The 12,561-nt window shown below is 45.0% G+C and overlaps 1 protein-coding gene across 4 annotated transcripts in view; it reads right to left on the bottom strand.

Annotated features, from left to right (window-relative positions):
• LOC121321014 (E3 ubiquitin-protein ligase HERC2-like) overlaps window positions 1–12,561 on the bottom strand; it is an 80,803-nt gene that overhangs the window by 57,360 nt on the left and 10,882 nt on the right. For 3 of the 4 annotated variants that reach the window (XM_041259907.1, XM_041259908.1, XM_041259910.1), the window contains exons 7-25: window positions 11,483–11,624; window positions 11,015–11,125; window positions 9,931–10,102; window positions 9,545–9,718; window positions 8,728–8,916; window positions 8,455–8,606; window positions 7,905–8,062; window positions 7,444–7,557; window positions 6,823–7,074; window positions 5,349–5,542; window positions 4,408–4,608; window positions 3,985–4,213; window positions 3,731–3,855; window positions 3,276–3,454; window positions 2,541–2,725; window positions 1,993–2,148; window positions 1,429–1,614; window positions 752–922; window positions 395–498 (exon numbers count right to left, since the gene is read on the bottom strand). In XM_041259907.1, the coding sequence (XP_041115841.1) occupies window positions 395–498; window positions 752–922; window positions 1,429–1,614; window positions 1,993–2,148; window positions 2,541–2,725; window positions 3,276–3,454; window positions 3,731–3,855; window positions 3,985–4,213; window positions 4,408–4,608; window positions 5,349–5,542; window positions 6,823–7,074; window positions 7,444–7,557; window positions 7,905–8,062; window positions 8,455–8,606; window positions 8,728–8,916; window positions 9,545–9,718; window positions 9,931–10,102; window positions 11,015–11,125; window positions 11,483–11,624 (3,194 nt within the window). The remainder of the gene's footprint in view (window positions 1–394; window positions 499–751; window positions 923–1,428; window positions 1,615–1,992; window positions 2,149–2,540; window positions 2,726–3,275; window positions 3,455–3,730; window positions 3,856–3,984; window positions 4,214–4,407; window positions 4,609–5,348; window positions 5,543–6,822; window positions 7,075–7,443; window positions 7,558–7,904; window positions 8,063–8,454; window positions 8,607–8,727; window positions 8,917–9,544; window positions 9,719–9,930; window positions 10,103–11,014; window positions 11,126–11,482; window positions 11,625–12,561) is intronic. The other variant, XM_041259909.1, reaches the window with a different exon arrangement.

Below are 12,561 nucleotides of genomic sequence, written 5' to 3'. Positions count from 1 at the left end.
AGCACACAGGCCAACAGAACTGGACTATCCAGCACACAGGCCAACAGAACTGGACTATCCAGCACACAGGCCAACAGAACTGGACTATCCAGCACACAGGCCAACAGAACTGGACTATCCAGCACACAGGTCAACAGAACTGGACTATCCAGCACACAGGTCAACAGAACTGGACTATCCAGCACACAGGTCAACAGAACTAGACTATTCAGCACACAGGTCACTAGAACTGGACTATTCAGCACACAGGTCACTAGAACTGGACTATTCAGCACACAGGTCAACAGAACTGGACTATTCAGCACACAGGTCAACAGAACTGGACTATTCAGCACACAGGTCACTAGAACTGGACTATCCAGCACACAGGTCAATAGATCAGGGGCCCACTTGCCTCCATGTACTGGCCAACACAAAAAGCCTGCATGGAGGCCCTGGTGTCTTCAAACTGGAGGGCCGCTTCTAAGGCAATAACAGGGTCCTCTCCTGCAAATTGGGCTGCAAATACAAGGAACAAAATGTATGTTAAAACTAAAGGTTTGAGAACGTCCAACACCAACCAATACCAAATATCAGCAAGGTAACTGGTATATTTTGCCTGGGTTATATGACCTGCAAATTTCAGGTTCACTTTACTTACTGACTTTCCTCTCCTCCATTACTCTGGACTCCAATTCACATTCCCTCTTTACTATGAAGCATTGCTAGCACTAGGAAGATATTGCACATGTGTATTTCATCAGGCGCTTACCCAGAACGCTGTTCCCCGTCAAGGACTGTGCCTGGAAGTCTTTAATATCGTACACCTTGCCCTCAATCACTGTCCAGAAGCCCCCGTCCTTGTTGTGGTTTTCCAAGTCTGCTTTGCGGATTAACGAGATTTCCTCGTTATTCCTCGAGCTCTGTCCTGTGAAGAATGAACCTGCCGCAGCAGAACAATAAGTAGTTACATTCTTGGCAAGCCAATCCGAGAGCTGCAAACAATAACTCTTCCAATATCACCAGCAGGGTTGAGGGCAATTCCTGTTTTTGTAACTGCAATTTCTAAAACCAATTTCCAATTCCAATACCGCAATCCCTTTTAATCAATTCCAACACATCATTGATCAGAATTGCAACGAGTCGTGTTCTGTTAATGAGCTTCCCACAGAGGCAACACATGACTGACAGTGACGTCGTCGTTAGTCAATGAAAGCAGCTGAACAAATACCAACAACCGACTCTAAAATATCAATTCCTTCGAAGGAATTGGAAATCGATTTTCAAAAAGGAATAGGAATTAAAAAAACTAAAACAAAAAACAAACAAAAAACAGGAATTGACCCCAACAGTATCCGAGAAGATTATGAGTTTACCTGAATAATACAATAAAAGCTTTAACTGCTGTACCACTAGTTCACATGACACTGTGTGAAACCGAGGACGTACCCATAATCCCCGGCCAGGCCAGGTCTTCGTTGTCGTCTCTCTCTCTCCCCGGAGCCAGGTGATTGAATCTGTCCAGGGGCTCCAGCAGGCCTGCCAGTAAGGGGATGGCTCCAGTCTCCTGCATCAACCCTGCGTTCTTAGTGAGCAGCAGCACTGTGCTCACCACCAGCTCAGGAAGCAGCACCCCTGCAGGATCAGCAGTAACATTTCAATGAGAGCGTATCTGTGTGGTCTGTAGGGTACAGAGTGAACACAAGCAGACCAATGCACCAGCTATCATTCAGCACGTGTATGAGGCTTGCCTTTCAATCCTGTGAATTCAGTGCACATGGAAGGACTATGGCACTGCGGGTGCACCTCAGTCCTGACCTGGACACACGCCTTGCAATTCAGATCCAGGGCTCCCTCAAGCAGAGATAGCCAATTGAGTCAAATTGTACAGTGGTTTTGTGGTGTGGACCGATGTCCACTGGTGGCTAAGTTAGACAGTATCTCCCCATCCCAATATGAATGACAGACACATAGAAATAGAAATTACACAAACCCAGTCTTATTAGTTCTTACCTGTCAGATCTCCCTCTATAATTCGGGACACCTCTGCAAAATGCCTGTGACTGATGAAGGCAATGCTGGTGGCCACAGGCAATATGTCTCCAATGTGAGTGCACAGAAGTGCAATATACTTCTTCAGCAAGGAGCCCACTCCCAAAAGCTCAGGGCCTGCAAGTAAAATGAGGACAAAAATCATTCAGTCTTACTTGTTTTAAGACAAAACTAGTAGCCAGTTGTAAATCTACATTTAACAATATTGAACTTTAATTATTAAAAGTACAGTGGTGTACAACATATCAAAATGTAATGAATGAATTAATGAAAGAGTATAAAAATCAATGCAAGGCTGTCAAAGCTGTACGTTTTTGCATTAGTATTATTTTACGGAGAAACCTTTGCATTGCACTAATTCATATTAGCCTGTTGACGATTTGCCGCATTATTTTTCTTCTATAGCCATTTTTTTATTATTATTCATTATAAAAGAAATGTGTCCATTCCCAAAGCCTGTTAATATTTTCAAAAACAGTTCCACATGCATGTTTATCTGCAATACTCACTGTATCCGTTTGTCAGCTGGGGCCCATTCATGCCAGAATACAGCTTACTGACCAGCAGCCGCTGAAACCTCAGCAGCAGGTCCAGGGAGGCAGACCTCTCCTTGCTGAACTGCTCAGCATCCAGGCAGCTGGAAATGCGGCGGGCCACACCTTTCAATCTGGCGATCGTCTGAGAGGCGATATTCCTACCCGAGGACGACCAGCACAGTCAGTCACACCACAGTTCAAAGGCTCAGATTCAATACACACAAAAAAACAGCAGCACTTTTAAACCCCTCTCCATCTTCTTTTAAAAAGCATTTGATGCTTTAAAAAACTTTTCCTGCAACTTACTGTGTACCCTGCATCTGGTGTATTAAAGACAATTACATGAACACCAAGTAACTTTAAAAGAAAGAATACTTTCAAGAACAACTCATTCAATTGCTGTAAATGTAAGTGAAAAACATATGAATATATCTGAAAGATGAATTAGTCTGCTGTTCTAAGCGGGGTTATCTTTCCAAGACCCGAATACAGGTCTGCATTGCTGAAAGAGATCAATGATATTTGCCCCCTCAAAAACAGCTCTTTGGTTGGAGGATTACTTTGAAATCAGACTGTACAAAATTAACCTTTCAAGGCTAACCACAATATTAAAGTCTCATTTTGCAACGATTTGGCTTTAAAAGTAAAATCTGCTGTTCCGAGCTGTCCTACTTACAGTCTCCTATTCTCAAAAGCTGTGCTTCGTACCTCAGTAATTGCTGGACAAGTTGCACCAGTGGTAGGCTCTGCTTCCCCGCAGACTCATAGATGCCAGTGTTTATGAGATCCTTATCAAGAGGAGTTCTGCTTCGATGAAGCGTGGATGCACTGGCTTCCTGCTCATCTATTTCCTTTTCTTTCTGAGCTTCCTTCTTAGCTTCAATGTCCTTGAAACAAAAACATGTCAACAAGCAGAGAAAAACAAATACACACACACACAAATTCCAATGCATGCAAACTCTTTGTCTTTCCAAACAGCCATTGGAAATCAAAGGAAACAGAATGTCCGTGGATACTTTGTGTATGACAGTAAGTATTTTCTAACCTTGGTTAACAATCTTTTAAGAGGCTCCAGAAAACAATACAACTCCAAATCATAAAGAAACTGAAAAAATGAGAACCCTAAAGCGCTATGCATTGAACAGACGAAAGACAGAACTCACCTGAATTTCTGCTGTAATTGCAGCATTCAGTGCAGATTCCAAGCCTCCGTCTGCCATCAGACTGCTCACCAAGAGATCAATCATAAACCGCCGACCAGCACTGACACTCATTTCATTGCCTGAAACTTGAGAGAATGCATTGGGATTCACAAACCCTGCATGGATGGAAATGATCTGCTATAGCAGAGAGAAGATAGTAAATGAATCCCACTGGGAATGGAAGACTTGCTCAATAGAATGTAACAGCTCCTTACCTGCGTTGGGTAGGAGAGCAGACAGTGCTCTTGCTCTCTCCTCAGCTGTGGGGAGCAGCACTGACCAACCACTCTGTAGCACTGCCTGGGCTGCAGACTGCACTGTGCCAAGGACCCCAGCGTTGCTTGCTAACGTCACCACAGTCTGTTTCAGGCTGTTCAGTAACACACTGCCTAACCCGAATCCAAGGACTTCGGGGTCTACCTGGTTACTGATAGCAGCATGAAGCTGCAACAGGGAAAGACACAGCCCCCAATTAGCAACTAATCTTGGACTAGCTAATATACCCTTATGTAAGAAGCGAAGGTAAAGGTAAAAAAATAAAAAAGGTAACAACAACACTGCTGCTCAAAGGATGATTAAGACACTGTGTTATGCATTGCACTCCAACCGATTGTTCAAAGTCATTCTGAGAAGTGTACCTGCAGCCTCAGTAGGTTCAGTGCCGCTACCACCATGCATTCCTTCTCCTGAGGCGGGGGCCAGTCCGAGCTGCCGTCCAGACCCTCGCTCACCTGCCGAAGCAGCAGGTCCAGCTGTTCAAAGGTCACGGGGCACACATCCACGACAAACGGCACCCGCAGACCGACCGACCACTCGGAACTGGAGGACCAGGCAAAACTCTGAAACATGCAGATCAACGGTCAGAGTCTGCATCCGTCATGTACAGAATTACAACAAAACTCTGAAACATGCAGATCAACGGTCAGAGTCTGAATCCGTCATGTACAGAATTACAACAAAACTCTGAAACATGCAGATCAACGGTCAGAGTCTGCATGTACAGAATTACAGCAAAACTCTGAAACATCAGATCAACGGTCAGAGTCTGCATCCGTCATGTACAGAATTACAACAAAACTCTGAAACATGCAGATCAACGGTCAGAGTCTGCATCCGTCATGTACAGAATTACAGCAAAACTCTGAAACATCAGATCAACGGTCAGAGTCTGCATCCGTCATGTACAGAATTACAGCAAAACTCTGAAACATGCAGATCAACGGTCAGAGTCTGCATCCGTCATGTACAGAATTACAGCAAAACTCTGAAACATGTTAATCGACAGCCAAAGCCAGTCACTGGCTAAACTGGTTGAATAACCCTAACGAGCAACTGATTTCCTTATTAACGCAGTGGGGAACTTACTTTCCACAGAAAAAATAGCAACAAGTTGAATCTGTTCTGCAAATATAGCAATGATGATTCCCTGAACAACGATGCATCCCAACCACACCATCCTCTTACCATGGTCTACTGTCGCTGTGCTATTGATCTACAGCGCACATGTTTCTCTATACACTGAAAAGACAGGAAATACAAGGAAAGACACGTAAAGAATCCTGGAGTGACATTCATCTACCTGTGCAGGGCCGCAGGCTATTCCGACAATGTGTTTGGAATTCAGCCCTGGCAGAGCGGACGGTTCCTTTTTGTTTAAGCACAGGGTGTCGAAATGCTGGCACTGGTCATTGCTTCCCCAGCTATGCACTTCCCCATCATCAGTAAGCGCTAAGCAATGGGTAGATCCCACTGTAATATCAATCACCTTCTTGCCTGTTTCAAATAAAAAAGGAAGCACATTTCAACACACAATTAACTGATTGTATTTCCAGGAACACAAATACTGGAAAACAAGGTTCTGGTGGAAACCTTGAACCAGAGGACACAACTGGAAATGAAGCGGAGACAGTTCTTGTTTAGTTCTGGTCTCTCTGGACTACCTTGACTGGTAGTGGAGAGTTAAAGATGTGGGAAGTGAAGCAGAAACCCGGTCTTAATTCTTAAGAGGTTTATACCTAATACAACTCCACCTGGGTCGGGGGTGTACATTACTAACATCGCCGTTTTGTCAGTTTGTGGTATTTGCTGCAGTCCTAAATTATTCATGTACAGTGAACAAGATTACTACTGCAGATATATCAGGATCAGTGGCCTGAACTCATCACTGCCCATAAAGAAACACAGATGTGCACAGTGCAGCGGGGGAGGGTCACTTCATGATGTGCACAGTGCAGCGGGGGAGGGTCACTTCATGAACACACGTGTCACGGGGGGGGGGGGGTTCACTTCATGATGTGCACAGTCACGTCCCCCCACGCACCCCCCAGTGGGAAGTACTATACGGGTCACGTCATTGATGTGCCCAGTGAAGGGGGGGGGGGGCTCACTTCATGATGTGCACAGTGCCTGGGGGGGGGGGGGTGGTCACTCCCCCCCCCACCCCCACAGTGCACCCCGAGGGGTGGCCCCCGTGAACAGATGTGCACAGTGGGGGGGGGGGGGGGGGGGGGGGGGGGGGACACTTCATGATGGGCCACAGTGAGGGGGGGGGGGGAGGACAAGTGTCGGGGGGGGTGGCGGGGTCCCTTTATGAAGGTGCACAGTGCAGGGGGGGGCACCCCCCCACATGCACAGTGCAGGGCGTGGGGGGCACGTGACACAGTGTGGGGGGGGGGGGGGGGGGGGGACGGACTGTCATGATGTGGGGGGGGGGTCACTTCACTCCCCCCCACAGTGCGGGGGGGGGAGACGTGACACTCATGATGCTGCACAGTGAGGTACTTACACGGCACTTCATGATGTGAAGTCACTACAGGGGGTGGGGCCGGGGGGGGGGGGCAACGGACTCATGATTCACAGTGAGGGGGGGGGGGGGAGGGGGCACTCATGATGTGCACAGTGCAGCTGTTTTGTAAGTGAATCAAGGCAGCACAAGAGACAGAATCTGCAAGATTGTATAACATTACAAAACATTCCTGTCAAAAAATATTTCGATTGAAGTGACACAGTGCTCTTCTTGTTCCGGATATCAGTGTAAAATACCATCCACCCACCTTGCAAACTGTCCAGTAACTTTGGGTATCGGACATGCTCCTCTGTCCCGTGGCCAAGGCGCTGGTTATCCCCTTTGCCCCAAGTATAAGCCTGTCCGTATTTTGTTAAAGCGACAGAGAACTGACTCCCACAACAGACTTTCACAATGTCCAAGTCTTGTAACTTTTCCACTAACTTTGGTGTTTTACACCCATCGCTCCCTCCTCTTCCTAACTTTCCATAGTCTCCATCTCCCCAAGACCACACCTGACCTGAATGAAGAGAAAAAAAACCTCTGGTGAGTAATAATAAAGGTGGTATCAAAATAGAAATAAGTGCATCAACTCCAACACCATTAACTGTCAGAAACAGTGCAAATCATATTGACAGACTATTCAAAGTGTTAACAGACTCGAAGTAAAGAGTAGCATCTATCAAATGTATCCAAGCTGACAACGAAGCCGCATTCTTCAGGATTTTTACAAACTCTGAACAACAGTACAAGGATGAGCAGAAACGGCTCCAGCACATGAATCTAACTGAAAAAATTCAACCTCATCCTCTAGCATCAAAGATAGCAACCATGGTGATAAGACTTCAAAGTATGTCCTACTGTCTAATGGAAACCTTGTATCACTTACCATTGTCGCTCACTGCAAGTGTCTGAGCATCCCCACTTCCACAAGATACATCAATGACCTTCAGTCCTTTCAGCCCTGTTACAAGCATGGGTGTGGTCTGGTCTTCACTTGAACCTGGGTACAAAAAAGACAGACAGACGCTTAAGCTGGGAGATAGATATAGAAAAAATGAAGAAAAAAAAGTAACTGATAAGCTGAAAACTCACTATTTCAGTAGTTAGTTACAACTTCTTCAGATAGCATGCTAGAAATAGCTATGGTCAATTACACCATGCTACCTGTCACTGACCCTAGTAGAGCAGGAGCTGATCAAATCAGTTTAGTTAGCGCTGTATGTTACAGAATCACTGTTCTTGGTATTTCATGTAATAAGATACCATGAAAAACACATGCTTTATTTTGAAAAAGAGTCTGATGGAACAAGACATGCACGTGTGTTGTATGAAGCCTGCTGACAGTACCGTGTCCCAGTCTGCCGTAGTTCCCTCTCCCCCAGGTGTACAGCTCTCCATCCACAGTAATAGCAGCACTGTAGGTACTCCCACATGCAATGTGAACTACTTGCTTTCCACTCTGCTTTCCAGAAAAAGCAGCGATCACCGTTGGCTCTTCCAAGTATCTGCAGAAAAAGAGGAATCAGAGCCGACAACCATCCCAGCTGACAGGTCTTGTCCAAGGAGGAGTCCGGTCTGTCACAAACTAAGGGCTTCATTTTTAAAGTGGATTTTAAGTAAATTTACATCAATTTATCTCAATTGCAAAAGTAAAAATCTTATTTTCTTGCTTTACTTGTTGTTTGACAGGATAAATGGGTACTGCAATGAAATAGAAAAAAACTCTGGAAAAGCACAAATATTAACAGTTAAACCAGACCTGTGATGACAAAAACTGTCTTAGCAACATGTAACAGCCACTTCTTTAACATAAGGTCTGTTCCACAGGATGGCACTGAAAATAAAAACCAGGCAGTAGAGAGCTAAACGATTCTGGAGAAACCTGAATGGTACGTACGCGGTATCTCCATGTCCCAGCCGACCTCCATCTCCACAGCCCCAAGAGAAGACCTCTCCAGCAGACGACAAAGCCAGGTAGTGCTGCCCATCGGGGTGGGCTGCGATTCTCAGGATCTTCTTTGAAGCAAGACCCTGAACCAACACCGGCGCCTTGAACAAGCATGGATGCAAAGGTAAAGGCTAACTTAACAGTATCAGAATGAAGTTACAATCAGGGGGAAATGGCAAAGTAACAAAGCACACAATTAAAGGTTAAATACAAGACACTCACCAAGGAATCGCTCTTGTAGTTTTGATTATAGACTCCTCCATTCCTCGATAAGATGAGGAAGCTTTTCTCAGAGCAGACGATCTGGGCAACTCCCAGGTTTGCTAGAGCTTTACATTGGACAGGACTGCTGACATTGACATGAGGTTTCCATCCCACCATGCCCCAAGCGATCACCTCCTGCAAAGAGCCCTGAAAAAGCCATGCGGTGCATTAACCAGACACAACCACAACACATTCCGACAAGAAAACGTGCTGCCTGTTTATACAGGCAGCATGTGCAGCTCAAGCTTTCTCTCTTGTACATGTCTGCCAACAGAGCCTGGAAGGAATCTAAAATACTATATTTTTTTTTGGAGTTGGACACTGCATCAGTCAATTCGGATGCTGCATGTTCACAAGCCAAACCCTTCCATTTACCCGCCGAACTTAAGCACAGGATCACCAGCTACTGATCCTTAGGCAATGGCCCAGCCTAGGAAGCCTCTGTCTGGATTGTTTGGGCCCGTCTGGGGCAATGGCCAGCCTAGGGAGCCTCTATCTGGATTAGTAGTGAACCTTGGAGGCAATGGCCCAGCCTAGGCAGTCTCTGACTGGATTAGCGGTGCACCTTGGAGGCAATGCTGCAGCCTCCGTTCACAAAGTCGGCGGGGGGAAGCGGTGAGCCGAGGATATAGATAATAATTGGGCACACTAAACTGGGGAGAAAACTGGGGTAAAAAATTGGAGACGACTAAATTTATAAAAAAATAAATAAATTTTAAAAACTGCTTTTAGTTGACATGAAGCCAGGACAGATGAAGCATGCTTATTTCTTTACCTTGTGTGATGTTGGAGAGCTGCATTGCGGTGGGATGCAGGGTGCTGCCAGGCGATCGAGGTGAGCCATGACTACCACCGCAGTCTGCCGCAGGTCTATAGCCAGGTCATTGTCCTGGGGTAAAGTCAGATACCGGAGAAAGCTCTCATTGGGGCTTAGGGGTGATGTCAGGATCTGAGGAAGAACAACAACAAATCGCAGGGAAAGAACCAGTGTCAATCACATTTTAACAAGGAGGGAGATAGGAACATAGTCCCAATGATAAGGACACCGCAGCTCTTCCGTTTTCCAAGCATACTATATGACGGGGATCTGAGCCAGCCACTGCCTGTTCTACAGTGCAGGAGGATTCTTAATGAGCTAGAGCGAGACTGCCAGCTACAAACCTGCACCTCCTCCTCGGTGCTGGGGGAGTCTTTGCAGCAGTGTATGTTCTGAAACCTCTGCAAGAGAGGCAGGAGAGGAGCGCTGGTGCCCCGGGCAGATCTTTCATTATCCGTCTCCCTGGATCCACTGTCCCACAGCTGCAGCAGCAACAAGACCGCAGACAGCAGCTGACTGCAAGAGAAACAGAGAGTTAATAATTCTATAGCCACAGTATAAACTCACTGTCAGCAACCTACCATAGGATAAAAACAATGTGCCAGTTTTCACTGGACAACACAAGTAATGGAACGTCACTGAAAGATTCACAGCAAACAGCAGTGTACAGGGCCAGCTATAAAAGAAGGCACTTTGCAATTGTATATAAAAAACTAAAAGTTCTCTAGATCGCAGGATGCGGGGCTGCTGGTTATTCCTAGGGCAACAAAAGCAACACAGGAGGAGCGAGGGCTTTTTCTTGCAGAGCTCCTAAATTATGGAATGCTCTGCCTTCGTTTATCAGGGAAGCTGGGACCATTACAGTTTTCAAGTCAAGACTAAAAACACACTTATAAAATGGCTTTCTTATCTTAGTGGGTTTTAATGTAACTTTAAAATTGCTGCTTTTGTATGATGTGTGTACTGCTATTTAATTATGTTATTTAAATGGTCTGACTGTGGCAGTTGTATGTGTGACATGCTATACAAATGCACTGCGGTTTGTTCTTTTCTCTGCTATGTAATGTACAGTGCTTTGTGATATTTTTGTATTAAAAAGTGCAACATAAATGCAATAAATAAATAAATGCAAGTAAAACTGTAGATGTGACGTGCACATTCACTAACTCATGCTAAAGAATGCCAGACCAATCTTCATCACAACTGGATAAGCGTGTCTACAGATACAAGTACACCTCTAAAGTGCGACAGGCATGTTCTTCCAGAAGCGGTTCAGGGTTTTATTAACCACCCAGCTGAAGTTCATCATAGGCAGCCTGTATATATTTCTAAATCTCCTTTCCTGTCATCTGTCATGTTGGAACAGCTGCTGAGAGAGTTAGGACAGTCATTATCAGTATAGTCATTTTAAAAGACTTTCTCCAATACCTTAGCGTCCCCCTCTGCACGGAGAGCTCCAGCAGGATTGCTAGTGCCAAGTGCTGGTCCTGGAGTGGAATGTTTCCTGCCCCCTTGGTACTTGAAGCTCCATGAACATCGCTGCTTAAAACAGAGACATAATCAGTTTGCATTACACAATTTTAAATACTGGGCTTAATCTTCGAGAATTACAGCTTTTGACTTCTCAAACAGCTAATGGAGTTTTTTTTTTTTCTTTTTCTAGAGACCCAAGTCTTTTGCAATCACAAACATCAGGAAAGACACCTAAATGCAATAACACAGAACCCTGGAACACTAGTCACTGCAGATAAGTAGGTTGGATGTCTTCACCTACACAAGAGAAACACGTGCATTTATCATGCTGGACATCCAGTTCACAAGGTGGCATGCGTGTCATCTTCTCCGCTGCGTATTGGCACTGTAGCCCCTATCAGTCTTGCAATCTGTACCACTGACCTTAGGAATCTGGTTGCTCTCTCCACCACCTCCAGCCACACGGAAGACACTGTTCCCTCATCGAACAGAGACGCCTCGGGGAGAGCGCGAAGTGCATCCAGAGACTCCTGCAGCAACTCACTACACAGGTCTGCGTCCTCACCTGACCACCAGAGGCAAGCGCAAGTTTAATGCTTTTTCAGCAGCAGCAGTCCATTTCTCCACATAACAAAACCAAGAGGTACAAGGTCACAATTGGCTTCAGACTGAATGATGGCTCCAGGTGCGCAGAGTTTTGGGGAAAGCTTAAGTAGCAGCAATGAAGCCTTATTACATTCACAACCACTAAAAACATGAAGCACAGAGCGCACCCTGGTTTCACCAAGTTCATTGTGCCAAGTGTTTGAACAGCTTTACTTATGTACAGTCTGCATTCACTAAGAAAACACTTCTCATTGGACTCAGCCTTGCACTTTCAGAATCTTGAATGCAAGAACAAGTTTAACAATACTAACGAAACCCCCTTCTTAATACATTGTAGTGGACGAGTCTCACCACATTGTCATGGAGTGCTAATGCATTACTGTATCCTATTCCTCCACAAATAAACCAGAAGGACTTTCTTTAAATAACTCCCGTGAATAGGGGTCCACAGCTGGATCACACCACAGTGCTCCATCTCTGACCTGAATCTTCTTGAAAGCAGTTTGTGCAAAGCATTGCCTCAGCCCTGTTGTCTCCTACATGACTTCCCTCTGTGATCCAAATGCACATTCTGGAACTCGCTTACCACTCCACAAACATTCTTTTTCTCTTTCAAAATCATTTCCGGTGACTGATTTGATTATTTTAAAACATGCAGTATTCTGAGAATATTTTTAATGGTATTTTGGTAACCTTACATTTTTTTATTTTTTTTTTTAAAAAAGAGAATATAAAACATTAGCAATAAATAACATTATTATTTTATTAATAAAAGATAATGTATAATACAGAATAAAGGAAAATAACTGGGCAAGCACACCGTGATGCCTAAAGGTTTAAATAGAAAGGAATGCCGATTGCTACATCATTAACTACGTAGTAAACGACATCACAAA

Source organism: Polyodon spathula, chromosome 9 (assembly GCF_017654505.1).
Source record: "Polyodon spathula isolate WHYD16114869_AA chromosome 9, ASM1765450v1, whole genome shotgun sequence".
Lineage (NCBI taxonomy): Eukaryota > Metazoa > Chordata > Actinopteri > Acipenseriformes > Polyodontidae > Polyodon > Polyodon spathula.
The sequence above is the reverse complement of the archived record's forward strand: the minus strand, read 5'-3'. Positions and strand labels throughout refer to the sequence as shown.